General features: G+C 51.5%; 2 protein-coding genes across 2 annotated transcripts in view; one reads left to right on the top strand and one right to left on the bottom strand.

Annotated features, from left to right (window-relative positions):
- The first annotated feature begins 1,813 nt into the window (after window positions 1-1,813).
- Window positions 1,814-9,157, top strand: LOC119957481 (progonadoliberin-1-like). The gene is made up of 4 exons (XM_038785574.1): window positions 1,814-1,892; window positions 5,653-5,824; window positions 7,563-7,640; window positions 8,969-9,157. The coding sequence occupies exons 2-4, from the start codon at window positions 5,678-5,680 to the stop codon at window positions 8,999-9,001; spliced, it is 258 nt and encodes an 85-aa protein (XP_038641502.1). The 5' UTR covers window positions 1,814-1,892; window positions 5,653-5,677; the 3' UTR covers window positions 9,002-9,157.
- Window positions 9,158-14,451: 5,294 nt separating this feature from the next.
- LOC119957341 (dedicator of cytokinesis protein 5-like) overlaps window positions 14,452-27,607 on the bottom strand; it is a 72,127-nt gene continuing 58,971 nt past the window's right edge. Inside the window, 8 exon segments of the mRNA XM_038785242.1 lie at window positions 14,452-16,853; window positions 18,002-18,117; window positions 19,869-20,004; window positions 22,004-22,199; window positions 22,743-22,909; window positions 23,889-24,026; window positions 26,059-26,142; window positions 26,524-26,700. Coding sequence (XP_038641170.1) covers window positions 16,743-16,853; window positions 18,002-18,117; window positions 19,869-20,004; window positions 22,004-22,199; window positions 22,743-22,909; window positions 23,889-24,026; window positions 26,059-26,142; window positions 26,524-26,700 — 1,125 coding nt within the window. The 3' untranslated portion in view covers window positions 14,452-16,742.

The raw sequence follows: 27,607 nt of genomic DNA, 5'->3' as shown, positions 1-27,607 counted from the left end.
GTAGCGGGATCTTGTCTGTGTTGCCAGGGTCAAACTCCTTGGGACCCTGAAAAATCATTCCACTGGGATGGGATTCAATCCCCACCGGTTACCGGGCAGAGTACAACCTTTCCAGCCAATTCACTGGCTTCCAGCCAATCAATCAAACCGAGTCGCACCCCATCTTTCTCTCTGGTGTTGACAAGTCTTCCAGCTCCTATTTAAACCAGCAGAGATGAGCGGAGTGTTCCCTCTGTAACCTCTGAATGTCACATAGATACATAGAAGATAGGGGCAGGAGGAGGCCTTTTGGCCCTTCGAGCCTGCTCCGCCATTCATCACGATCATGGCTGATCATCCAACTCAATAGCCTAATCCTGCTTTCTCCCCATAGCCTTTGATCCCATTCTCCCCAAGTGCTATATCCAGCCGCCTCTTGAATATATTCAATGTTTTAGCATCAACTACTTCCTGTGGTAATGAATTCCACAGGTTCACCATTCTCGGGAATGTGGCGACTAGGGGCTTTTCACAGTAACTTCATTGAAGCCTACTCATGACAATAAGTGATTTTCATTTCATTTCATTTCTTGGTGTGAAGAAATGTCTCCTTATCTCTGTCCGAAATGGTTTACCCTGAATCCTCAGGCTGTGACCCCTGGTTCTGGACACACCCATCATTGGTAACATCTTCCCTGCATCTACCCTGTCTCGTCCTGTTAGAATTTTATAAGTCTCTATAAGATCCCCCCTCATTCTTCTGAACTCCAGCGAGAACAATCCTAACCTCGGCAATCTGTCCTCACGTGACAGTCCCGCCATCCCTGGAATCAGTCTGGTAAACCTTTGCTGCTCTCCCTCGAGAGCAAGAACATCCTCCCTCAGAGAAGGAGGCCAAAACTGCCCCCAATACTCCAGGTGTGGCCTCACCAAGGCCCTGTACAATTGCAGCAACACATCCCTGCTTCTGTACTCAAAACCTCTCGCAATGAAGGCCAACATACCATTAGCCTTCTTTACCGCCTGCTGTACCTGCATGCTGACCTTCAGCGAATGGTGCACAAGGACACCCAGGTCCCACTGCACACTCTCCTCTCCCAATTTACAACCATTCAGGTAGTAATCTGCCTTCCTGTTTTTGCTTCCAAAGTGAATAAACGCACACTTATCCAAATTATACTGCATCTGCCATTGGTTTGCCCACTCGCCCAACCTGTCCAGGTCTTGCTGTAGGATCCCTGCATCCTCGTCACAATTCACCCTCCCACCCCAACCCAACATCTGCAAACTTTGAGATGTTCCATTTTGTTCCCTCATCTGCTTGCCTTAAAGACACGTCCATTAATCCATCCATGGATCGAAAATAGTAACGGCAAAAATAATAGACAGAGGAAATAGGGGAATCAACAGGACGTGCCCTCACGACAGGCACACACCAAGGTACCTCTGATCCCCAGTGCATCTTAAAAAATGTGTGCAAAGAATGGGTTTCCATCTTCAAATCTGAGGTGCAAGATCCGAAATATCGCCTTGTCATATGGTTACAAGGTAGGGGACCTGTTTAATGTGTCTTTAATCTGTAACAGCTAAATGGATTAACAGCTCTTCTGAAGGGGAAGTAATTTCTGACTAATACATTTACATCTACGCCCCACTGTGCCACTTTAAGGCGAACTTTTAGCCTGGGCACTTTGGAATCATAATTCGTCCCCCGGAGATTGATCAATTTGTTGGAGTTGACTTCAGCGGCTCAATAATTACAGGTATGGCGGAGAGGGGATTATGGGTTTAGTTTAATCCTCTGCAGGATTCCACTTCCCCCCCCCCCCATTGGGATCTTAATGCCTGTATTGTATATATACAGCGGCCGAGATTCAAACTGAGCACAGGGCTCCGAGTCGCAACCAGACAAGGTAAGGGATTTCTTGTTCCCTCATTGTTATGCTGCCCTCCATGGTCAACTCTTTAATCAGTTGCTCCCGTTCCCTGAGCTAAAGGAGGCAGTTTCCAGCTGTATCATAGATCATAGATCTCCCCACAGTGCAGAGGAAGGCTATTCAGCCCATCGAGTCCGCACTGACCCTCCGAAAGAGCACCCGACTTGGGCCCTACTCCCCCCTCCCTCGTCCTATCCCCGTAACCCCACCTCACCTGTACATCCCTGGACACTAAGGGCAATTTAGCATGGCCAATCCACCTAACCTGCACGTCTTTGGACTGTGGGAGGACGGTGGAGCACCCGGAGGAAACCCACGCAGACACGAACGTGCAGACTCCGCACAGACAGTGACCCAGCCGGGAATCGAACCTGGGACCCTGGCGCTGTGAGGCAAGCGTGCTGAGAACTGCTCCACTGCGCTGCCCACTTGCATATTCCCAAGGAATCCCCTGTCGAGTGCAGGGCTTAGCCAGTTGACGACAGTCAAAGAGCATGTCAAATCTGCAGTGAACAGTCAGTGCAGACTGGACGGGCCGAATGGCTTCTTCTGCACTATTATTCTGTGATTCCGCGAATAGTGAGCCTCAAAAATGTGGGTGTGGTGGAGCCACGGTACACAGTGAAGATGATGAGTAGGCCAGAGTGTTGACTGTGAGGGGTGGGGTTTGCAAGGCAGAACCACGCTCGGGCTGTGAGATAAAGTTTGGGTGGGGGGGGGGGGGGGGGGGGGAGGGAGAGAATGTGCAGGTGCTGGTCAATGTCCTAGAGAAGATGCAATGGGCTGAATGGTCTTTCCTTAACCACCGGCGGCTCACTTGAGCTCCTATTAATAGGAGCAGACTGATACTGGAGGGTTAGGAGGTATTTGCTTGTGACTTGTATCTCCGCAAATAAATCAGTGTGCAAAGATTGTTAGTAATAACGCTGTGATATTCTCTTATAATGGAATGGGGGCGTGCGCAGCAGATTTCAACGGTCGAACTTGTGGGCAGCACGTTGCATAAGTGGATAGCACTGTGGCTTCACAGCGCCAGGGTCCCAGGTTCGATTCCCCACTGGGTCACTGCCTATGCGGAGTCTGCACGTTCTCCCCGTGTCTGTGTGGGTTTCCTCCGTGTGCTCCTGTTTCCTCCCACAGTCCAAAGACGTGCAGGTTAGGTGGATCAGCCATGATAAATTACCCTTAGTGACCAAAAAGGATAGGAGGATTTATTGGGTTATGGGGATAGGGTGGAAGTGAGGGCTTAAGTGACAGATGGGATGGGCCACATGTCCTCCTTCTATACTGTATGTTCTATGTTCAATAAGAAGGGCGTGAAGGCAAGTGGTTTGATGCGATGATGAATACAGGGATCACGGGAACTTAAATAAGAATTTACATCAAGCAAAGAAAGAAGTAGTTTGAAGTTGGCTGTTGAATTTCAAAGGGAAACATATACAATTGAAAGATTGTAAATAAATGAGACAAAGATGGTGTAAGTTTACTTTTAAAATAGGGAAACAGAAAAATAGGAGCAAGAGTCGGCCATTTTGCCCTTCGGGCCTGCTCCGCCTTTCGATATGATCATGGCTGATCCTCTATCTTAACACCAAACTCCTGCACTCTCCCCAGACCTGTGAGAACCAGTTTTCTTTCACACTCAGTGAACGCTACAGCATCAGGGTACTGCGTGGTAAAGTTATTGGAAATTTTGAGGTAAGATAATCTGTAAGGACTGTTGCCATCTAAAGGGTGAGCTGGGGGCGGGGGGTTTATTTGAGGCCAAAACTTTTTTTGGGGGATCTCTTAAAACATACTGCTAACTACGTAAAGGCGTTCTTGTATTTATTTATTTATTTAAAAAACTAAATTTAGAGTACCCAATTTTTTTTTCCCAATTAAGGGGCAATTTAGTGTGGTCAACCCATCCTACCCTGCACAACTTACAGTTGTGGGGGTGAGACCCATGCAGACACGGGGAGAATGTGCAAACTCCACACGGACAGTGACCCGGGGCCGGGATCGAACCCGGGTCCTCAGCATTGTCAGGCAGCAGTGCTAACCACTGCGCCACCGTGCCGCCCAACTTTAATGTAAAATCTAGTTGCTCCTCATAATACACAAATTGCAAAACCGTTCTGGCAGCTGCCTCAAGTCTCCCAAGGGATTTGGGCAGTTTGTCTCTTACCTGGTGTCACGAATCATACTGCAGTATGTAAGGCCCCAAGAAATGCAGCATGGTAGCACAGGGGCAGCACGGTAGCACAGTGGTTAGCACAGTTGCTTCACAGCTCCAGGGTCCCAGGTTCGGTTCCCGGCTTGGGTCACTGTCTGTGCGGAGTCTGCACGTTCTCCCCCGTGTCTGCGTGGGTTTCCTCCGGGTGCTCCGGTTTCCTCCCACAAGTCCAAAGATGTGCGGGTTAGGTGGATCGACTATGCTACATTACCCTTAGCGTCCAAAAAAATGTTCGGCAGGGTTACTGGGCTACAGGAATAGGGTGCGGGGTTAGATAGGGTGCTCGTTCCAAGGCCCGGTGCACACTCGATGGGCCGAATGACCCGAATGTAAATTCTCTGATTCGATGAAATATTTGTTAGTAATGCCCTTAAGTATGGCTGTTAGCTGTACTGGGGTTGGCGAACTGTCCTGTGAGAAGTGGCTGCTTCAACAAGGCCTGTATAAACTAGAGTTTAGAAGGATGAGATTTTAATGGCATCAAGGTGTATGGGGAGAAAGCAGGAATATGGCTTTGAGGTCAAGGGTCAACCCTGATCATATTGAATGGCTGAACAGACTTGAAGGGCCAAAGAGCTTCCTCCTGCTCCTAATTTCAGTGCCTAAAGGATTCTGGGGGGCTAATTAAAACACTTCTTTGGCGGCACGGTTAGCACTGCTGCCTCACGGCGCCGAAGATCCGCGTTCGATCCCGGCCCCGGGTCATGTTAAATGCATCAGATGCTGTGGTATGAAGAGGCAAGCGTTCAGCTCCTTTTTCCCCTAACACACCTTTAATGGTTCAAACTCACTCTGCACAGAACTCTACAGATCATCACAAGTCCACCTGAAGCCCCTTTACATATCAGTGTCAATCATTGAACACTTAACATAAATGAGACAACTAATTGCAATGTCTCTTAACCCATTACTTAACAGGTCACTGTCCGTGTGGAGTTTGCACATTCTCCCCGTGTCTGCGTGGGTTTCGCCCCCACAACCCAAAGATGGGTTTTGGGCAGCACGGTAGCATGGTGGTTAGCATAAATGCTTCACAGCTCCAGGGTCCCAGGTTCGATTCCCGGCTGGGTCACTGTCTGTGTGGAGTCTGCACGTCCTCCCCGTGTGTGCGTGGGTTTCCTCCGGGTGCTCCGGTTTCCTCCCACAGTCCAAAGATGTGCGGGTTAGGTGGATTGGCCAGGTTAAATTGCCTGTAGTGTCCTAAATAAGTAAGTTTAAGGGGGGGTTACGGGTATAGGGTGGATACGTGGGTTTGAGTAGGGTGATCATTGCTCGGCACAACATCGAGGGCCGAAGGGCCTGTTCTGTGCTGTACTGTTCTATGTTCTATGTGCAGGGTAGGTGGATTGGCCGCGCTAAATCGCCCCCTTAATTGGATAGCAGAAGAATTTCTTTTAAAATCCATTCTCTTTTTAAAACAATATTCATTCTTAGAGCTGATTCTGTATGGCACGTACACCCCACCCCACTTATTTTTCCAACTGACGAATAATTCAATCTATGTTTTAAAATTTGCAGCTCACGACGCCCTCGCTCTCCCGGAATGTCACCCACGATGAAATTGCTGGTCTGTTTTGCGCTGGGCAGCGCCATCTTTGTCAACTTCCTGTCTGCACAGCATTGGTCCTTCGATCTGCGGCCTGGTGGGAAACGAGAAGCTGATGATGACCTTGTTGAATCTTTCCAGGAGGTCGGTACCTCCCCCCTGTGTTTTCCCCAATTCCCTTTCGGAATCCACACTGTGGCACAGTGGTTAGCACTGTTGCTTCACAGCGCCAGGGCCCCGGGTTCGATTCCCAGCACTGCCTGTGCGGAGTACGCCCGTTCTCTCCCCCGTGTCTGCGTGGGGTTTCCTCCGGGCGCTCCGGTTTCCTCCCACAAGTCCCGAAAGACGTGCTTGCTGGGTGAATTGGACATTCTGAATTCTCCCTCCGTGTACCCGAACAGGCGCCGGAGTGTGACCTCGCCGGAGTTTAGAAGAGAGTGGATCTTGCTGAAACGTATAAAATCCTTTTCGATTTTAATGGCGTCAATGAGCTTGGGGAGAAAGTGGGAACATGCCTTCGCGATCAAGGATTAGCCGTAATGAGCAGTCTCGAAGGGCTGAATCGTCTTCTGCTATTTTCTATCTTTCTATGTTTAATCTTGTTGAAGTTAACACCTGGAGGAAGTGACTGAAGGGTCAGGGTCATCCTTATGAGATTGTATCCCGTGTTAACTGGAGATTAATGGTGTTTAATAGTGCCGAGGCGTCGCTCAATCTATAAACAGGAGGAGATAGAAACGGGAGTGTGTTGGGAGGTCCTTAAGACATAGGAGCAGAATTAGGCCATTCGGCCCATCGAGTCTGCTCCGCCATTCAATCATGGCTGATATCTCATCCCCATTCTCCTGCCTTCTCCCCGTAACCCCTGACCCCCTTATTAATCAAGAACCTATCCATCTCTGTCTTAAAGACACTCAGTGATTTGGCCCCCACAGCCTTCTGCGGCAAAGAGTTCCACAGATTCACCAGCCTCTGGCTGAAGAAATTCCTCCTCATCTCTGAGGAACCTGCACGTTAACCTTAAGAGAATCGCAAACCAGGACTCCCGCGTCCCTTTGTGCTTCTGATTTCCCAAACCTTTTCCCATTTAGAAAATAGTCTATGCCTCCAATCCTCCTATCAAAGTGCACAACCTCACACTTTTCCACATTGTATTCCATCTGCCACTTCTTTGTCCACTCTCCTAGCCTGTCCAATTCCTTCTGCAGCCCTCCCCCACTGCGTCCTCAGTACAGTACTACCTGTCCTTTACAGAGATTTGAAGGCAGTGGGTGGGATTCTACCCTACCCGGTCCCGGGGCTGAGGAATGGCGTGAACCACTCCGGCCGGGCCGCCACACCTTCAGGGGCTAGGCCGGCGTCGTCGGGGTAGGTCCCGTGCCAACCGGTGCTGAAGAGCCTCCGCCGGCCGGCACGAGTTGGCACACGCGCGGGAGTGCCAGCGTGGTGCTGGTGTCATCCCAGCGCATGCGCGGTGGGGGGGGGGGGGGTTCGTCTCCGCACAGGCCATGGCGGAGGTCCACAGCGGACAGTGCGGAGGGAAAGGGTGCCCCCACGGCACAGGGCCGCCCACGGATCGGTGGGCCCCGATCGCGGGCCAGGCCACCGTGGGGGCAGCCCCCGGGGGCCAGATCCCCCCCCCCCCCCCCGCGCCCCCCTGAGGACCCCGGAGGCCACCCGCAGAGCTGGGTCCCCCCCTGTTAAGTACCAGGTCTAATTTACGCTGGCGGAACCAGCCAGAAACGGGCGGCCGCTCGGCCCATTGCGGGCCGGAGAATCGCCGGGGGGGGGGGGGGTCGGAGAATCATGCCCAGTGTTTTGCAATGAATGTGTCCCTGTGGGGGAAAGACGAGCGGTCTAACCTTATTGTCCTTCATTCCAGGATGCCGGGAATGTGGATGGGTTGACCCACAACAGCCGGATGGAATGTCCCTTCCCTGATTGTTTGCGAGGGACTTTGGTAAGCACGGGATTTGACAATGGCGGCTGGCGCGGGAGTGTCCGCGCGTCGCCCCCCCCCCCCTCTGAACACGTTTCTCAACAACCGTGGCTGTTGGCTTTGATCTTTATCCCTTTCCCGGTACGATTTCCTTGGCCTGAATTCCGTGTTTCTACAAACCTCTCCTTCAAAGTGCCACTGAGTGTTAACCTGGCCTTGTCGACCACAGCGACCTGCACACTCAAGAACCCTCTCGCAATCGGTTACGCTATCTGGCCGATAGTTACCTGTTTTTTTTCGTCTCCCTCAGTTTTACTTTGGCAGTTTTCCAATCCTCTGGTACTTTCCAGAATTGAAGAATTCCTGTACGATTACTACCAGTACATTTCTGTCGCTACTTCCTTGAACATCCTGGAATTCAACCCATCAGGTCCAGGGGACTTCCTGGCCATTAGCCTACTTTCCCTAATACTTTTTCTCTTGTGTGAGTTGATGTATTTATTTCCTCCCCACTCCCTTCTCTATCTCTTAATTATTTAGTATTTTTGGAATGATGTTACTGTCTCCCATTGTGAAGACTGACACAAAGTGTTTGATTAACTCCTCTGTCATCTCCTGGTTCCCCATTGCCATTTCCCAGTTTTGTTCTCGAAGAACGTGCAGACTCCACACAGTGACCCAAGCCGGGAATCAAACCTGGGACCCTGGAGCTGTGAAGGAACTGTGCTAACCACTGTGCTACCGCGCTGCCCTATATATATATGCCTTGCTGTCCGTTTTTATATCAATAGCTGGTTTGCCCTCAATTTAGGGGCTGGTTTAGCTCACTCGGCTAAATCGCTGGCTTTGAAAGCAGACCAAGCAGGCCAGCAGCACGGTTCGATTCCCGTACCAGCCTCCCCGGACAGGCGCCGGAATGTGGCGACTAGGGGCTTTTCACAGTGACTTCATTGAAGCCTACTCGTGACAATAAGCGATTTTCATTTTTAATTTTTTCTTTTATCTTCTCCCTTTTTAGTATAGTTTTTGGTCATCCCTTGTTGGTTTTTAAAAAACTTCCCCAATCCTCTGGTTTACCACTGATCTTTGCCACGTTATATGCATTTTCTTTCAGGGTAATACCGCCCTTCACATCCTTGGTTAACCACGGCTGACTTATCCCCTTCCCAGAATCCTTCTTCCTCACCGGGATATATCTTTGTCGTGAGTCATGAACTATTTTCGGTGACTCATCAACAAGACCCTTTCGGGCATCAACAATTCCCTAACCTCTCTCACCAAAACAAGAAGCGAGTGGGGCCGTTTAAATGAACCGTGTGTCAAAATTGTTCGATTCCTGTCTTTTCCAGGCAAAGTTCACACCGAGGAGGAGGAAGCTTTAGCGGGGAATGGCGATCAATATTCCGGGGGAGTGGAACAATAAATCGCTTCTCCTTTTCTCCCGCCGGCAGTTGTGAAGACGGCCGGTCCTGACCAGATGGTTTCTGGGAACCGTACGTTACTGAAGCGTCGAGTGGAAATAAAATGAAGTGTTTGAACTCGTTGAGTCACAGTGTGGTCTTATTCGCTCTCCGTTCACTCAATATGTCTCTTTGGAAAGAGGCCTGGAGCGGGGATTCTCCGTCCCGTTTTCCGGCACGGTTTTCCCATTATGGCCACCGTCGGGAAACCCCGTGGGTGTAGATGCGCTGCCGAGGAAGCGGAGGAGCCCGCTGTTGGCGTTTGATGAGATGCTAGGCCGAGAGCCTAACCACGTCGGACAGCATCAGTCTGCCTTCTGTGCAGTAAAATGTCCCAAGGTGCTTTGCAGAAGCACTATCCGTGTCTTACATTGCAGCACGTCCCGTTCCCCTATTATAACCCCCCCCCCCTCCCCCCACCCCCCGGGGCGCACTCTGGCTCCTTGCCTGGCCACAATTTTCAAATGATCACTCTCGTCCTCAAACCCCCCCCCCCCCCCCCCCCCCCATGGTCTCATCTCTCTCTGTATCTCCTCCAGTGTAAGGCTCCTTCCTGTTTATTCCCATCATTCCCCTTTCTTTTATTCTGCCGTCCTTGTTTTGCTTCATGGACACGCCCCTTTAAGACAAGCGGCCTGTACCTTTAATTCCTGCAGGAGCGATCACTCTGCCAGCATTTAGTGCTGGTTTGAGCAGGAGACCACAGAGGTGCCAGCATCAGTGAGCAAGATGGGGAGAGACTCGGTTTGATTGGTGGCCAATGAATTGGCCCAAAAGGCCGCACTCTGCCCGGTAACAGGTGGGGATTGGATCCTGTCCAAATGGGATGCTTTTCAGCATCCTAAGGAATTTCAGTTTTGATTCTGGCAGAGCAGAGGGAGAACCGACTATCTATCGCTCCCGTAAGCCTGTGAGTGCTAACTCTCTCCAGAAAGCCTGTGTGAGAGCTGCATTTCTAAAACTACAGAGAACCTGGATGAATGAATCTACAGAGACCATTCTGGGCTGCAAACAAAGACTTAACCCATAAGCGTGCTGTGAAAGAAGATATGCTAAAAAAAAAACATCATCTGAAACATAAACTCTTTTCCCTTTCATTTATGGTTTTTACCCCTTTCCGCCCCTCGGTGTTTGTCTGTCTCTTGTGTGTGTATGTGTGTCGAGGGTGGGCAGGCAAGTTAAAATGGGGAATTAGGAATGAGTTAATAGTTAACCAGTTGTACTCGGCGTATCGGTCATTATAGTTCCTGTTATAAACAAACGCTAATTGTGTTAAAACTTACAAACCAGGTGACTGTAATTATCGGGCAGCAACGTGCCAAAGACTTCAGACGTTATGATGAGAAATATTGGTCAATGCACTGGTGTTGCGACTCCAGGACCTGTCGGGATTGAATTGACCACACACTAGCCCAGGATGTCGTAACCCCAGACCCCTCCGCGATCTCTCCGCTGCCCAAAACCGGGCCTCTTGAGCACTCCCCCGATTATTTTCTTTAAAGTTTAGAGCGCCCAATTATTTTTTTCTCCAATTAAGGGGGCAGTTTAGCGCGGCCAATCCACCTACCCTGCACCTCTTTGGGTTGTGGGGGTGAGACCCACGCAGGCAACGGGGAGAACGTGCAAACCCCACACGGACTGTGACCCGGGGCTGGGATTCGAATCCGGGTCCTCAGCGCCGCAGTCCCACCGCTAACCACTGCGCCACATGCCGCCCCTACCCCCCCCCCCCACCGAATATAATCGCTCCGCCATTGTTTGCCCGTGACCCCCAAGATCTGGAACTCCGCTCTCCCCTGAAACGGGACGAACTCGATTGGACCCTTGGCAGTGAGAGGAGGGTGGGGAGGCGTTTTGTCTTACGAGTTGAGTCCGCGCGCGTATTCGCGTCCAACACCTTTTGGAATCAATTTGTCCTGAAGTCGGATTAATGGCTCTATTTCTTGCATGGAGGCTGGATGAGAACCTGATACCAAAAAAACCTTCTGTTCAATGGTTGTCTCTCCAAAGACTACCGGTGTGATTAAGATTGGAGGTGGGGGTGGTGGGGAATAATTGGCATCATAGCCAGTTATTTCACGTGGGTCAATATATATTTGGACCATAAGACATAGGAACAGAATTAGGCCACTCGGCCCATTGAGTCTGCTCCGCCATTCAATCATGGCTAATAGGTTTCTCATCCCCATTCTCCTGCCTTCTCCCCATAACCTCTGATCCCCTTATTAATCAAGAACCTATCTATCTATGTCTTAAAGACACTCAGTGATTTGGCCTCCACAGCCTTCTGCGGCAAAGAGTTTCACAGATTCACCACCCTCTGGCTGAAGAAATTCCTCCTCATCTCTGTTCCCTTTAGTCGGTGATGGTGTCCTCTGGTTCTTGTTTTTCCTACAAGTGGAAACATCCTCTCCACGTCCACTCTATCCAGGCCTCGCAGTATCCTGTAAGTTTCAATATGATCCCCCCCTCATCCTTCTAAACTCCATCGAGTACAGACCCAGAGTCCTCAATCGTTCCTCATACGACAAGCTGTTCATTCCAGGGATCATTCTTGCGAACCTCCCCAGGACCCTTGCCAAGGCCAGCACATCCTTCCTTAGATACGGGGCCCAAAACTGCTCCCAATACTTCAAATGGGGTCTGACCAGAGCCTTATACAGCCTCAGAAGTACATCCCTGCTCTTGTATTCTAGCCCTCTCGACGTGAATGCTAATATTGCATTTGCCTTCCTAACTGCCAACTGTTAACATAGAACATTACAGCGCAGTACGGGCCCTTCGGCCCTCGATGTTGCGCCGACCTGTGAAACCATCTGAAGCCTATCTGACCTACACTATTCCATTTTCATTCATATGTCTATCCAGTGACCACTTAAATGCCCTTAAAGTTGGCGAGTCTACTACTGTTGCAGGCAGGGCGTTCCACACCCCTACTACTCTCTGATTAAAGAAACTGCCTCTGACATCTGTCCTATATCTACCACCCCTCAATTTAAAGCTATGTCCCCTCGTGTTTGTTATCCTCATCCGAGGAAAAAGACTCTCACTGTCCACCCTATCTAACCCTCTGACTATTTATATGTCTCTATTAAGTCACCTCTCAGCCTTCTCCTCTCTAACGAATACAACCTCAAGTCCCTGAGCCTTTCCTTGTAAGACCTTCCCTCTATACCAGGCAACATCCTAGTAAATCTCCTCTGAACCCTTTCCAAAGCTTCCACATCCTTCCTATAATGTGGTGACCAGAACTGCACGCAGTACTCCAGGAGCGGCCGCACCAGAGTTATGTATAGTTGCAGCATGACCTTGTGGTTCCGAAACTCAATCCCCTACTGATAAAGGCTAGCACACCATATGCCTTCTTAACAGCCCTATTAACCTGGGTGGCAACTTTCAGGGATTTATGTACCTAGATGCCGAGATCCCTCTGTTCATCTACACTACCAAGAATCTTGCCATTAGCCCAGTACTCTGCATTCCTGTTACTCCTTCCAAAGTGAACCACATCACACTTTTCCGCATTAAACTCCATCTGCCACCTCTCAGCCCAGCTCTGCAGCTTATCTATGTCCCTCTGTATCCTATAACATCCTTCAGCACTATCCACAACTCCACCGACCTTCGTGTCATCTGCAAATTTACTAACCCATCCTTCTACACCCTCTTCCAGGTCATTTATAAAAATGACAAACAGCAGTGGCCCCAAAACAGATCCTTGTGGTACACCACTAGTAACTGAACTCCAGGATGAACATTTGCCATCAACCACCACCCTTTGTCTTCTTTCAGCTAGCCAATTACTGATCCAAACCGCTAAATCACCTTCAATCCCATACTTCCTTATTTTCTGCAATAGCCTACCGTGGGGAACCTTATTAAACGCCTTACTGAAATCCATATACATCACATCAACCGCTTTACCCTCATCCACCTGTTTGGTCACCTTCTCAAAAAACTCAATAAGGTTTGTGAGGCATGACCTACCCTTCACAAAACCTTAAGAGAATCGTGAACAAGGACTCCCAAGTCCCTTTGTGCTTCTGATTTCCGAAGCCTTTTCCCATTTAGAAAATAGTCTTTGCCTCCATTCTTCCCACCAAAGTGCACAACCTCACACATTTCCACATTGTATTCCATCTGCCACTTCTTTGCCCACTCTCCTAGCCTGTCCAAGTCCTTCTGCAGCTTCCTCAATACTACCTGCCCCTCGACAGATCTGTGTATCATCTGCAAACGCGGCAACAGTGCCTTCAGTTCCTTCCAGGTCTTCAATCTGCCATCCTACCCCTGTCTGGCCTACATGTGACCCCAGAGCAACACAGTTGACCCTCAATTTCCCCCTTTTGAAAATAGGGAGCCTTGATCCCGGCTCTGGGTCCCTGTCCGTGTGGAGTTTGCACATTCTCCCCGTCTTTGCGTGGGCTTCGCCCCCCCCACAACCCAAAAGATGTGCAGGGTAGGTGGATTGGCTGCGCTAAATTGTCTCTTAATCAGAAAAAATGAATTGGGTACTCTAAATTAAAAAAAAGAAAAGGAAATAGGGAGCCACTCGGTTCAAGGGCAATGAGGGACGGGCGACAAATGTTGACCCATGCCCGGCGATGCCCAAATCCTGGAGAGATTGAATAAAGGAGAGAAAGGAGCAGAAAACGAGCAAAGTAATCACTGTACACATCGTATTTAATAATGAATACAAAGGAAGCTCAGAATTTCATTTCGATGTGGCGGCGCAGAGTACGCGCGCACCCGTCTCAATAAAGACATTTTATTCTTTCTAAAAATCAGTATATTTACAAACTTTACAGCAGGAGTGCATGTTAAACATTACGAGAAGTCACAGTGCTTTGAACTGGTATTCTATCGGGGGGTGGTTACGGGAGGGGAGCCTTCTCTACAGGGCCCTCTGTTTTTGATTGTGCGTGGTTGTGGGTGGGGGTGGGGGTATAAGTGTGTCTCTGAATGTTGTTGCTGGGAGAGGGGATGTCCGATGGGGGCTAGGATGTACTGGGTTACTTGTTGCGCGCGGAGTAAGGCCCGTCCTCTCGCTCGTCTCGGACCACAGGCCTTCCTGTAAATTATTTGTCAGCTGCAGATAGCAGGGCCGGCCTGTGGCTAATAATTAGGGCGATTGTTAAAATATCATAGAATTTACAGTGCAGAAGGAGGCCATTCGGTCCATCGAGTCTGCACCGGCTCCTGGAAAGAGCACCCTACCCAAGGTTAACACCTCCACCCTATCCCCATAACCCAGTAACCCCACCCAACGCTAAGGGCAATTTTGGACACTAAGGGCAATTGATCACGGCCAATCCACCCAACCTGCACATCTTTGGACTGTGGGAGGAAACCGGAGCACCCGGAGGAAACCCACGCACACACGGGGAAGATGTGCAGACTTCGCACAGACAGTGACCCAAGCCGGGAATCGAACCTGGGACACCCCCCCAACCAAGCTAATCGAACCCAGTCCTCTTCAAGGGGGCCTTTGCGATTAGCATGGAGTCTCATTCGGCCTGGGGACTCAGCACTGAGACGGCACTAAAGGCTCCAGGGCAGGGATGTAGTCTGGCCAAATTATCATTACCCCCCCCCCCCCCCCCCCCCCCCTCCAGTTTCAGACGTTGTAGCAACAAGAATAGTGAACGGGTCCAGTTCTGATTAGTCAGGGCATTAAATGTGTGGTGGGGGAGGGGAGATGGGGTAGAACTGCCTCTCAGGTGAGGCAGAGCAGTTAGAATCCAGAGCATTTGGCTCAGTTTGCCACCAGTGACCAGCGCGTGCGCAATGCTGATGTCGGATTAACCCAGATCGTTCGGGGCAGGGGGCAAACATGGCCGCTACGACACGCTGTCAAAACAGCTGCTTGACAGTCTTGGCGCTCAGAACGAGAACACGTTGCTGGGGCTGTAATGGCTCCCCAGGCAAAATGCAAAGAGTGTCAAACTTCAAACAACCACAATTTACACCCCCGTAGGAAAGGCTGTGGTAAAAGGGGCAGCGCTCGATGAACAATCCTGAGTGGGCTACCAACCAATTCAAGATGATCAGACGATCTCATAACACGGCTCATTTACACTCGCTCGAAGCGACGCATATCCATGCACATGGTCTGTAAGCAAAAGGAATATGTCCAAGCCCTGTGCTTTCTTAGAATTATCCAGGAGCTTGGGGTGATTAGAATTGCTTTCTCCATGGTGACCCCCCCCCAACCAGTCAGTCGACTTGCCAGCCAATCAGCACCGTTTTCACTGCAGTGTAGATTGTTGCGATTGGTAGAAATTTGGCATTTAAAGAGGCTCTTCAAAAAAGAAAGTTGCGCAACACTGGTCCAACAGGATGCATGAGTTCGACTGAAGGTGAGACGTGAACTACTGAGATTGACCACTTGGACTTTATTCCGATTGGTTTAGTGTGCTGATTGTTTCGCCCAGTGGGAAAAGTGCTGAGGTTTTCAAGTCCGTGTCCTTGGCAACAGGAGCTCAACGCTGGGATGGAGCTCAGAGGGTGCTGGGCCAGCTTCCTCAACCTTGTTTGGCGTCAGAGTAAAATGAAACTTTCACCTCTGAGACAGTATGGTTCGACGCCTTGCTTCAGTGCCACCCTGCATCTGGGTCCGAGGGAGAGCCACCTTTATTTTCCAACAAGCACAGGGCCTGTACTTGTGCTGGAGTGAGTGGAAAAAAAAGGGGGTTCTGTACTTTCAGAAATCATCGGTACCTCGGTTCGAAGCTCTCAACGGCTCTTTTTGGGTTGCAGTGTTGGAGAGGGAGTAGTGGGGTCCAAGGGGGGATGATTCGTGACACGGAAGGTGGACCACAACACTTCCAAGGAGTGTGAACTCCAGCTCTGGAACCAAATGTGGAACGGCAAACCCCAATTCAACCAATGGTGTGTTAGAAACAAACATGATATGATTATCAATAATCAACTGCGGCTATTAACATCCTTACATTCAAGTGGTTTAGAATCTTAAATTAATGAGTTAATTAACCCTCTTAGTTGTCCATTTAATATACAATTTAAATTGTGCATTGCAATAAACATTCCTTATTAACTGGGAGAGAGAGTGTTGGAGGGCTGGGGGCGCTGAAATGCTGTCAAGGTAGCTTGGCGAGTTTTGATTGTCCCTTCCAATTTCGTCTGCCTCTTTCTCTCTCTCTCTCCGCCACGCACGTCGAACGATCTCCCTCCACCCCACTCTGGTGAACTCCCATTCTGCATTGTGAAGGCGTCTCGATTGGAGGTTGGCGCTCGATGCCCAGGCATGGCTAACGGCAGGCAAGAGTGTGCTGGTGGAGGGGGGGGGGGGGCTGTATGTGTGTGTGTGTGTGTGGGTGGGAGGGATGGTGGAGCGTCAGCCGGCGTGGAGTGCAATCCGGGGTCTTGCTGTGGCCGCTAGCCGCACCGACCGAGGGAAGGGACAGGATCTGGTATGAACCCGTGCGCCAGGCCCGGATTTGAGAGCCGTACACGAGATGGAAGGCGCGCTCCGGTGAACGCCACGCGGCGAGGGCGGCAGTCGGGCCTACACGTCTGCTGTTAGCGTACAGCACTACCGCCCCCCCCCCCCCTCCACCCCGGCCCGTGTTCGCTCTCAGGAGTCTCCCGCGTGCCCGGGAGGGAAACGATTCCAGTTGGAGACGGAGGTCCGCTATCGCTGCTATTCAGCTCCGAAGGAATATCCGGCGGGGATAATTGACTGCGATCTCCTCACTTTCGGTGGAGGCGTTGGAGGCCGGGGTGAGAGCTTGTCGGGCAGACGCGGGGCGACCTGAAAAAAGAAACACAGCCCAATGACGGATCGAGCTCTCACTTCATGCCGATTCAACTCTTCATTCGAACCAGTATGGCTGCTGTTCGCTCTCCCTCTCCTCTCTTCCTCCACCCTCAATTTCATCGTTCCTCCTCTCTCGCTATTCCCTCCTGTCCTTGGGTCCTTCGCCAGCACCTCTTCTTTCTCCCACCTCTCTCTCTTCCCCCCCTTCTCCCCGTTCGCCCTCTTTTCCTCTTTTCCCACATCTTACAGGAGGAACATCAGGAGCAGGAGGAGGCCAATCAGCCCGTCGAGCCTGCTCCACCATTCATTTACCATCATGGCTGCTCAATGGCTGTGTTACCACTCTGGCACAGTTCCCCTATCGCTTTGTGGGGCATGTCTCTCTCTCTGATGCCTTTGTTTATTCTCCTCCCTCCCTCTCTTTCTTTCTCTCTCTTGCATTCTCTCTCACTTTGTTTCTCCCACTCTCTTATAATCTATCTCTCTCATCCTCTCTCCCCTCCCTCTTTCTCCCAATCTCTATCTCTCCTTCTCTCTCTCTCTCCCACTCTCTCTTTATTCCTCTCCCACTTTATCTTGCTCTGCCTCTTCCCCTCTCTCTCCCTCCTTCCATCTCTCTCCCACTCTCTTCCTCCCTCCTCCTCTCACCACTCTCCCCTACTCTCTCTTTCCATCTCTCTCTCCCCTCTCTCCCTCCCTCTCTCCATCCCCCTCTCTCTCCCCTTTCCCCTTGCCCCCTCCCCCTCCCACTCTCTTTCTTTCACTCCCACTCTCTATCCCTACCACTCTCTATCTCCCTCTCTTTCGTCCCCTTCACTTCCTCACTCTGTTTCCCTCTGCCCCTCTTTCCCTCCCTTTCTCTACCCCCTTCTCTCCCTCTCTCTCTCTCTCCCTCACTCTCTATCCTTTCCTTCTCCTATCCCCCCTGCACAGATTTCCTCTTCTTTCCGATTTCTCTCTCCTTTCACAAGACCCCTTTCCCCCCCCTCCCGTCCACCCTTTTCTCCCACTCGTTCGATGCGCTCACTTCCTTTGTCGCGACCTCTCCGTTGCCTCCTCCCTCTTTCTCTCTCTCCCCCTCTTTCCCTCGCTGCCTGATTTAATCGGCACTCTCTAATCCACTCAAATCCACTGCGCCTCACCTCCGACACGTCTCTCTGGCTCCCAACCTCGTAGGGTTTGTTTTTCGGTGGGGTTGGTGGAGGAAGGTCAACTGAATCCGGTGTGACCTCTGGGCTACTCTGAAGTGTGGGGTAACCTGCGAGAGAAAAGGGAGATTCCTTCAATCCCCTCGGCCTACGAAAATCATAACCCGTCGTCCGATTTGAACATGGGCTCGAGAGGCCTCCAGACCCGTGACGATCATGGCCTGCAGACTGGGCCGGAACCCTCTGTCGCGAGATCCGCCCCGCCATTGCTGCCAGTGCGCTCGGAGAATTTACCACAGAGAATCCCGCCCCTGATATCACTCCCCCATCCCAAATTTGGAATAAAAGTTATCCGGCGTCAACACTCGCCAAGTGGTTCCAAGGAAAACATTTGGAAATTGGTATCTGATTGGTCAGAACATCAGAAACAGGAGATTTGGGGGGAGAGTAACAGGATGGTGTAGCAGTCCTCTGGACTGAAAATCCAGGCTAATGATCTGGGGACAGAGGTTCGAATCCCACCAGGGAAGATGGCGGAATTTAAATTCAATGAATAAAATCTGGAATTGTCACTAATCCCAGTAATGATGACCCTGGAACGATTATCTTCTTAAAATAAATTTAGAGTACCCGATTCGTTCTTTTTCCAATGAAGCGGGGCCAATCCATCTACCCTGCACATCTTTTTGGGTTGTGGGGGGGGGGGGGGGTGACACCCCGCAGACACGGGGAGAATGTGCAAACGCCGCATGGACAGTGACCCGGGGCTGGGATTGAACCCGGCTTCCCGGCGGCGTGAGGCAGCAGTGCTAACCACTGTGCCGCCTGACCATGAAACTCTTATCGATGGTCATTAAAAACCCATCTGGTTTACTACTGACCCTTCAGGCAAGGAAATCTGCCGTCCTGACCGATTCTGGCCTACATGTGACTCCAGGCCCACAGTAAATTTGGCTGATGGTTTCGGGCCCCTCTGGAATGGCCGAGCGAGCCTCTCCGATCGAGGGCAATCAGGGAGGGGCAGCAAATGCTGGCCTGGCCGCAACGATGCCCACGCCACATGAGAGAGCGAACACAACGAAGCTGAAGGAGGCCATTACCGTCGAACATCAAGATTCCCAGCCTCTGACCTGCTCTGGTAGCCACAGTATTTATATGGATGGATCCAGTTCAGTGTCTGGTCAATGGTAACTCCCCAGGATGTTGATAGTGGGGGATTCAGCGATGGTAATGCCATTGAATGTCAAGGGGCGAGGGATAGATCCTCTCTTGTAGGAGATGGTCATTGCCTGGGGCTTGTGTGGCGTGAATGTAACTTGCCACTTGTCAGCCCCAAGCCTGGATATTGTCCAGGCCTTGCTGCATTTGGACATGGGCTGCTTCATTATCTGAGGAGTCGCTGAACATTGTCCTCTCGCCACCTCTGACCTTACGGTGGGAAATAGCTCTATCTGCGAAGAATTGACAATCAGATGCACCTTTGGGGAGATGGGTGTTGGATGGAGAGGGAGGGGGGGGAGGGGGGGTGACAAATCGATCGAGAACAGCACCAAAAAGTTTAAGAATGTTGGGGAAATAAAGGTTGGAGAGTTCCAATGCCTCGGGAAATAAATATTGGTAAATAAAGACCAATACAGCACAGGAACAGGCCCTTCGGCCCTCTAAGCCTGTACTGGTCATGATAACAATCTTGGACTAAACCCTAAAGAACAAAGGACGCTGCAGCACAGGAACAGGCCCTTCGGCCCTCCAAGCCTGTACTGGTCATGATAACAATCTTGGACTAAACCCTAAAGAACAAAGGACACTGCAGCACAGGAACAGGCCCGAAGGCCCTCCAAGCAGAACATCTCTTACGTACTTAGGGTCCGCGTGGCACTCGGAGCCCTGCTTGGCAACGACAGGTATGTCAGCTGGGAGGAGCAGGTCTGCAAAGGAGAGTGACGGCTGTCGCCGAACTGAAGACTCTTTGGCCGCTGGGGTCTCTGCGAGGCAATCTGGAAGATCAGAAGGAATGAACAGAACAGGGTGGCGGCCATTTTCCCCAACCCATCGCGCGGAAATCTCTCGCTTTGAAGCCAAAGTCACGCTTCCAGTCGCTAACTGGGACCCTGTTGTTTGTTTTTCTCGAACGTACACACCGACGGATATCGGATTCGGAGCAGGAATAGGCATCCCGGCCTCTCGAGCACGCCCCGCCACTCAATAAGATCACAGTTGATTTTTTTCTAAAATTGAGAGTACCTAAATCATTTTTTCCAATTAAGGGGCAATTTAGCGTGGCCAATCCACCTACCCTGCACATCTTTGGGTTGTGGGGGGCGAAACCCACGCAGACACGGGGAGAATGTGCAAACTCCGCACGGACAGTGACCCAGAGCCGGGATCGAACCTGGGACTTCGGCGCCATGAGGTAGCAGTGCTAACCACTGCGCCACCAGGCTGCCCTCAATCACTGTTGATTTAATTGTAACCGTAACCCCCCGCATTCCTGCCGACCCCCCATAACCTGTCACCCCCCCCTTTCGTTCATCATGAATTTGATTAAATGACTTGGGGGACTGTGCGGAGTCTGCACGTTCTCCCCGTGTCTGCGTGGGTTTCCTCCGGGTGCTCCGGTTTCCTCCCACAAGTCCCGAAAGATGTGCTTGTTGGGTGAATTGGACATTCTGAATTCTCCCTCTGTGTACCCGAACAGGCGCCGGAATGTGGTGACGAGGGGATTTTTACAGTAACTTCATTGCGGTGTTAATGTAAGCTTACTTACGACAATAATAAAGATTATAAACTCTACTCGATACAAACCTACCCTCACCAAACCATTCCTCATGAGACAACCCGTCCACCCTTGCTATCAGTCTAATAATAATCTTTATTATTGTCACAAGTAGGCTTACATTAACGCCGCAATGAAGTTACTGTGAAAATCCCCTCATCGCCACATTCCGGCGCCTGTTCGGGTACACAGAGGGAGAATTCAGAATGTCCAATTCACCCTAACAGCACGTCTTTCAGGGACTTGTGGGAGGAAACCGGAGCACCCGGAGGAAACCCACGCAGACACGGGGAGAGCGTGCAGACTCCGCACAGCCAGTGACCCAAGCCGGGAATCGAACCCGGGACCCTGCTAACCACTGTGCTACTAGTCCTGTAAACCTTTCAGCAAAAACTTGCTCGAGAGCACTTAACAGATCCTCCAGGTGACAGCGACTATTACACGCACATTCAATGAGGGGAATGGTCGTGTCGTGGTTACGTTACTCGAAGGATGAATGTCCTTGGAGATAAATGGGTTCAAATCCCAGAGGCTACTGTTGAAATTTAAATTCAATTGATTAATACATTTATTAAAATGATTGACCTGATTTTTTTTTTAAATTTTAGAGTACCCAATTATTTTTTCCAATTAAGGGGCAATTTAGCGTGGCCAATCCACCTACTCTGCACATTTTTGGGTTGTGGGGGCTGAGACCCACGCAGACATGGGGAGAATGTGCAAACTCCACACGGACAGTGACCCAGAGCCGGGATCGAACCTGGGACCTCAGCGCCGTGAGGTGGTTGTGCTAACCACTAGGCCACCGTGCTGCCCTTTGATTGACCTTAACTAACAATGATCTTGAAACTACTGCAGAAACCCATCTGGTTCACTAATGTCCTCTGTGAGGAAGGAACTCTGCCACCCTGACTTGGTCTGGCCTACCTTGTGTCTCCAGGCCTCACAGTGACGTGGTTGACCCGTACACGCCCGTCTGAAAATGGCCGACGAGCCTACTCTGTCGTATGGAAACCCGCTCACAGCAGAGCTGCAAGGCTGGTGGAGTATTGACCAGAGGGGCAGGAACGCTGAGACTGCACCGCGGGCGTGCCGACACGGCATTTGACCGCGGCGTTTCAAGGAGGCAGCTGACGGCTGCCTTCTCGAGGGGGAATTCGGGGGTGCTGGGCGCCTGGAGGAATGGAAGCGCAACCCAAACGTGGGCGCAAAGTACGTACGGTTTCGGAAAAGTAGATCTTTTCAGTCGAGAGGTCGTTCTTCTGCCCCCTCTCGAAGATCACCTGGGATTTGCTGAGGTGCGCCTCCCTCCTCTTCGACTTGTTCGCTTTGCCATCTAACTCGTCCTTGTCTGGAGTGTCGTCGGGCCCAGCGGGGGGCAGAGGCCTGCGTTCCAGCAAGGGGTCCAAAACGGACCTGCAAGGGGTACAGAACAGATCATTGCCTTCGTGAGCTGGGTGCGGTGTCTACTTGAGGGAAAGATGGCATCTCTACAACTGTGCCGCACTGGAATGTCTATCCCACCTCCCCAACTGAGTTGAACCAGAAACCACGTGACCTTGAGGCGATCAAAAATTCCATTCATTGAAAATTCAGGGGGACAAAGGCGCAGGAGCAACGTAAACTGACGGCAAAGGAGACGGAGGTGGCCATTTTGGCGCTTCCAGCGGTTGGAGGACCCTTAGGAGCCCTGCGCCGCCTGACACAACTTCCATCAAATCAGGCACTTGTTTAGACAGCCATCTGAGTTATGGGCGCTGTTGAGTGGAAATCCTGCTTTATTGCCCCCCCCCCCCCGCCCCCTCCTCAACCCCGAAGAGATGCCACCACCTACTCAGAGGCCTGTACAACACTCAGGCCCGCAAGGAGGGGGGGGGGGTCTCCCACACTGCCCCCCGCCCCAACACCCCGCCTCCCTCCCGCTACGCCGCCCAACCGCCTCATGAATAATCCACTCACCCATTGGACGCCGGCCTAGAGGAGGCACTGTCCGATGATGTGGAGGAGCTGGATGCTGCCGACGAGGCCACGGATATGGTGGAGAGGCGCCAGAGGGTGGACGACATGATGTAGGGCAGGACCATGGAGCCCGATCTGCTTCGCTTCCTGTCAGTGAGAGAGGGCGCCTGGGCGGAAGAGGGGAGGGGTGGGGGAGATGGTCAGACAATAGCCAATCTACTCAGCCAACCAGCGCGCGCAAAACCCAAAACATAACGCCTACTGTTTGGCCTGTTTTTTGCGTTTGGGCAGCACTTTTTGAACAGTCCTGAGTGCGCTAATAGCTTCACCTACTTCCAACTTCATTTTTTTCCAATTAAGGGGCAATTTAGCGTGGCCAATCCACCGACCCTGCACATCTTTGGGTTGTGGGGGCGAAACCCAGGCAGACACGGGGAGAATGTGCGAACTCCCACACGGACAGTGGCCCAGAGCCGGGATCGAACCCGGGACCCTGGTGCCGTGAGGCAGCAGTGCTAACCACTGTGCCGTCGTGCGGCCCTCTAACTTCCGACTGAAGATAATCAGTCTCGTTCATACTGTGGCTCATTTATACGAGCTCGAAGGGGCATACACAGCGACACCTTGTCTGCAAACAAAAGGAATAGGTTCAGGCCTTGGGCCTTTTGCGAGTCAACCGAGCGCTTGGGGAGGCTGTCACCAGTTGATTTCAGCACCCTGTCACCAATTCATTTTCACTATTCTGGGTCGGCGGAAACAAACCCGGTCTTCAGGGTTTAGGTTGCCGTAGAGACACCGGGGTCATAAACCCTCATAAATTGAGTTTTCAAACAGCGGGGTTCAAAGACGGGAATTAACAGGGCCATACGGGGTCGTGACGGCAAATGTCTCTGTGTTAGCCGATTGGGGGTTGGCACTGAGGGCCCCCAGCCGCGGGCGGGGCCTGTTCCGGGCAGCAAGCCTCCGCCAGCTTTGAAGAGGGCACCGGTTGGCATTAATCTCTCCCAAGTTGAAAGGCGTTAAAGACGTCATCCCAGCCCACTCGTTGCCCCAGCTCGGGTGGCCCCCCCCCCCTCCACCCGCGCAGCCGCAGACCGTGCGCGCCCGCCCCCCCCCCCCAGCAGGGCGGAGGCGATAATGACGCACCAGTGTGATCACGCCGTAGAGCTTTTCCACCTTCCCCTTCAGCTCCTTGAAGCAGGACGCGATCCGGGCGTGAAGAGGTTTCAGCTCCTCCGTGGACTTTTCCCCGTGGATCCGTATTCCTTCCGTCAACAGTGGAATCTGGGAAAAGGTTCGGGGTGGGGGGGGGGGGGAAGATGAGGAGATCCACACTCAGCGCTTGACTGTGCAAGAACAAAGCAACGAAGAGGAGGGGGCCTTGGGGTCAGGGGTCACGGGTGACCAAGTCATGGCAGTGTGGGAGGCGGGCAATGTACCAGCGGGCACCAATTGACTTTCCGCTCCTTATTTCCCGAAGGGATTTAAGAAAGGGCACAGATTATTATCTCAAGTGTGGCCGCCCCTTCCCCCCACCATGCAGGCACTAGCCCCACCAAAGATGGAGGCCATTCAGCCCATTGATTCCAGCCGGTTTCTTTTATCCCATTCTACTCCCTTCTTCCCCCACTACCCTGTAGTCATAGTCATAGAATTTACAGTGCAGAGGGAGGCCATTCGACCCATTGAGTCTGCACGCTCCCTCCCCCCATAGCCCTCGAACCGCCGTCCAATTCTCTTTCGAAATCGCCCCGGCATCTCTGCTTCTCCCTCATCCCCCCCTACCCCACCACTTTGTTCAGATCACTCTGATTATTGTTTCATTCGTGGCCCAGTTTGGGCCAATCTTAATCAAGGATGAATACTGTCCAAAAACTCCCGTGAGAGCCATCACTCGGGTGTGCCAGGTTCTGTGGTGATATGCATCACTGTAAATACACAAGGGGTTAATGTAAGTACACGTAGACTAGCTAGACACTAGAGGGAGCACCAGAGACATGACACACAGACACTCAACCAATAGGTCAGTAAGATAGGACACGACCAATGGGCATTCACGACACACACAGAGGTGACACTACCACAGGAGGGCATTACACCGACCCATATATAAAGGACACAGCACACACAATCTTCCTCTTTCCAGTGGAGACACTCAGTGAGTACAGACACAGGGTTGATTGAGCATCACACCCACCACGTGGATTGTAGCAGACTGGTTCGTCAGTCTGAGTAGCTATAGAAGGATTAACAGGAGAGGCGAATCCGAGTAGGAGAATTGTTAGTAGTTTAATAAACGTGTTTATTAAACGCAGCACGGTAGCATGGTGGTTAGCATAAATGCTTCACAGCTCCAGGGTCCCAGGTTCGATTCCCGGCTGGGTCACTGTCTGTGTGGAGTCTGCACGTCCTCCCCGTGTGTGCGTGGGTTTCCTCCGGGTGCTCCGGTTTCCTCCCACAGTCCAAAGATGTGCGGGTTAGGTGGATTGGCCATGCTAAATTGCCCGTAGTGTCCTAAAAAGTAAAGTTAGGGGGGGAGGTTGTTGGGTTACGGGTATAGGGTGGATACGTGGGTTAGAGTAGGGTGATCATTGCTCGGCACAACATCGAGGGCCGAAGGGCCTGTTCTGTGCTGTACTGTTCTATGTGTTGAAGCTATCTCCAGGTCTGAACCTTCCTTTGTCAGAGTGCACATCAAGGAAGCAGCTTATGCTACGTCAAGTATAACAAAACAGGTTCAAACCCCACCATGGCAGATGGTGAAATTCGAATCCGATTAAAATCGATTGCTGATTGGTGTAAAATTAAAATCCCATCGCATTCCCGGACGTCAATTTTGGGAAGGAAATCTGCCTGTTCCCAGGGCCCAGTGCTCTATCCCCATTAGTTAGCGAACTCACGCAGTGTAGGCCCCAAACCAGTTACGTAGACCCTAAGGGATCGCCCGTCAAATGTGGTTGACTCTTAAAACGCCCCCTCGGAAACTCTCTCAGTTTAAAATGGAACTGTGCGCAGTTTTGGCCTCCATATCGAAGAAAGGATATATTTGCGCTGGAGGCTGAACAGCCGAGGTTCGCTCAATTGGTCTCTTTCTCTTCCTCAGGATAAACCTTGTGGACCTCCTCCAGACTGCCTCCAATGCCAGTATACCTTTCCTCAGAGAAGGGGGCCAAAACTGTCGACAGTATTCCGGGTGTAATCCAAAGGCTAATGTGCCGAGTTTTGAGTTCAAAGCTCACCGGGGCCAAACTTAATTAATTAATGTGGTGGTGGTGGGGGGGGGGGGGGGGGGGGGGGGGGGTGATAGTAGGCTTACCTGCAAGGCGATGAGCTGTTTCAAGGTCTCGATTTTTTCGAGATCTTCGGGACGATCTTGCAAGTACCTGGAATTGAAGAACGCCTGAAAAAAAAAGAGAAGAGCAAAGAGAGAGAGAGAGAGACGTTTTTCTTTCAAATTTGGCCAGCTCAGTTAAGACGACGCAGCATGGGGGCGGCGGGGAAATCACAAGGCTTGAACATATTCCTTTTGTTTGCAAGAGAACGGACCCCCGTGGATGAACGTACGGCGCTTCGAGCATGTGTAAATGAGCCACGTGACGAGCTCAATCTTAAACTGATTGCTGCTGTAGGTATCGGCGCACTCAGTATTATTCATATATTGCTGCCCAGTCAATTCTCAATTGGGGTTTCGCGAGCGGGAGGTTGGCCGGTGAACCTGATGGCTTTCTCTCAGCACCCACCCCGCCTGACCTTGTTCAGATTTCCCGCGGGCTCTGCGTACCTTTTCGTAATTCGCGAGTCCGCCCATCACGCTTGCGTCGACTATGCCAGAGAGGAGCATGGAAAGAGGGTGAGCGGGGAGTGTCCTATCCCAGGCATACTGCTGCACCATGTTGCTGATCTTCTCGTTCGTCCTCTCCATGGTTTCAATGGCGTTTTCCAGGGGACTGATCTCCTCCTGTGTGCAGGAAATTGGAAAGGGGGTAAACATTTTGGGCTGGGGCGTGACTCTGTGCACCATCGTCCATCTGCCTCCCTCCAAAAAACAGCCTCTCCTGAACAGTGAGGCCTTACTACGATAGCGTCGCCCTGTAACTCACTCAGATTTCCTCTTTCTTCGAGCAAAATCTGCTCGAATTTATCCCTGGTGAATTTGATGACGGGGTAGTTACTATTGACCAGACACCGAACTGGACCCAGCCATATAAATACTGTGGCTACCCCAGCAGGTCAGAGGCTGGGAATCCTGCGGAGAGTAACTCACCTCCTGACTCCCCCCAAAGCCTGTCCACCATCTACAAGGCACAAGTCAGGAGTGTGAGGGAATACTCTCCACTTGCCTGGATGAGTGCAGCTCCCAACAACACTCAAGAAGCTCCACACCATCCAGGACAAAGCAGCCCCAGCTTGATCGGCACCCCATCCACAAACATTCACTCCCTCCCCCACCGACGCACAGTGGCAGCCGTGTGTACCATCTACAAGATGCACTGCAGCAACTCGCCAAGGCTCCTTAGGCAGCACCTTCCAAACCCACGGCCTCTACCATCTAGAAGGACAAGGGCAGCAGATACCTGGGAACCCCACCACCTGGAGGTTCCCCTCCAAGTCACTCACCGCCCTGACTTGTAAATATATCAGCCGTTCCTTCACTGTCGCTGGGTCAAAATCCTGGAACTCCCTCCCTAACAGCACGGTGGGTGTACCTACACCACACGGCCTGCAGCGGCTCAAGAAGGCGGCTCACCCACCACCTTCTCAAGGGGCAATTAGGGATGGGCAACAGAAACTGGGCTTGGAATGTTGAGGAACGATGGGTGATTTGAGAGTTTAGACTTGGTTCGATGGTCTCTTCAGTCTTCTGC

The sequence above is a fragment of the Scyliorhinus canicula genome, chromosome 26, assembly GCF_902713615.1.
Source record: "Scyliorhinus canicula chromosome 26, sScyCan1.1, whole genome shotgun sequence".
In the NCBI taxonomy this organism is placed as follows: Eukaryota; Metazoa; Chordata; class Chondrichthyes; order Carcharhiniformes; family Scyliorhinidae; genus Scyliorhinus; species Scyliorhinus canicula.
This window is presented reverse-complemented; position numbering and strand designations above follow the sequence as displayed.

Coding starts and splice junctions, on each gene's coding strand:
- LOC119957481 (XM_038785574.1), top strand. CDS start 5,678: ATGTCACCCACGATGAAATTGCTGGTCTGTTTTGCGCTGGGCAGCGCC. Junction 5,825..7,562: donor TTGTTGAATCTTTCCAGGAG/GTCGGTACCTCC, acceptor CCTTCATTCCAG/GATGCCGGGAATGTGGATGG. Junction 7,641..8,968: donor ATTGTTTGCGAGGGACTTTG/GTAAGCACGGGA, acceptor TGTCTTTTCCAG/GCAAAGTTCACACCGAGGAG.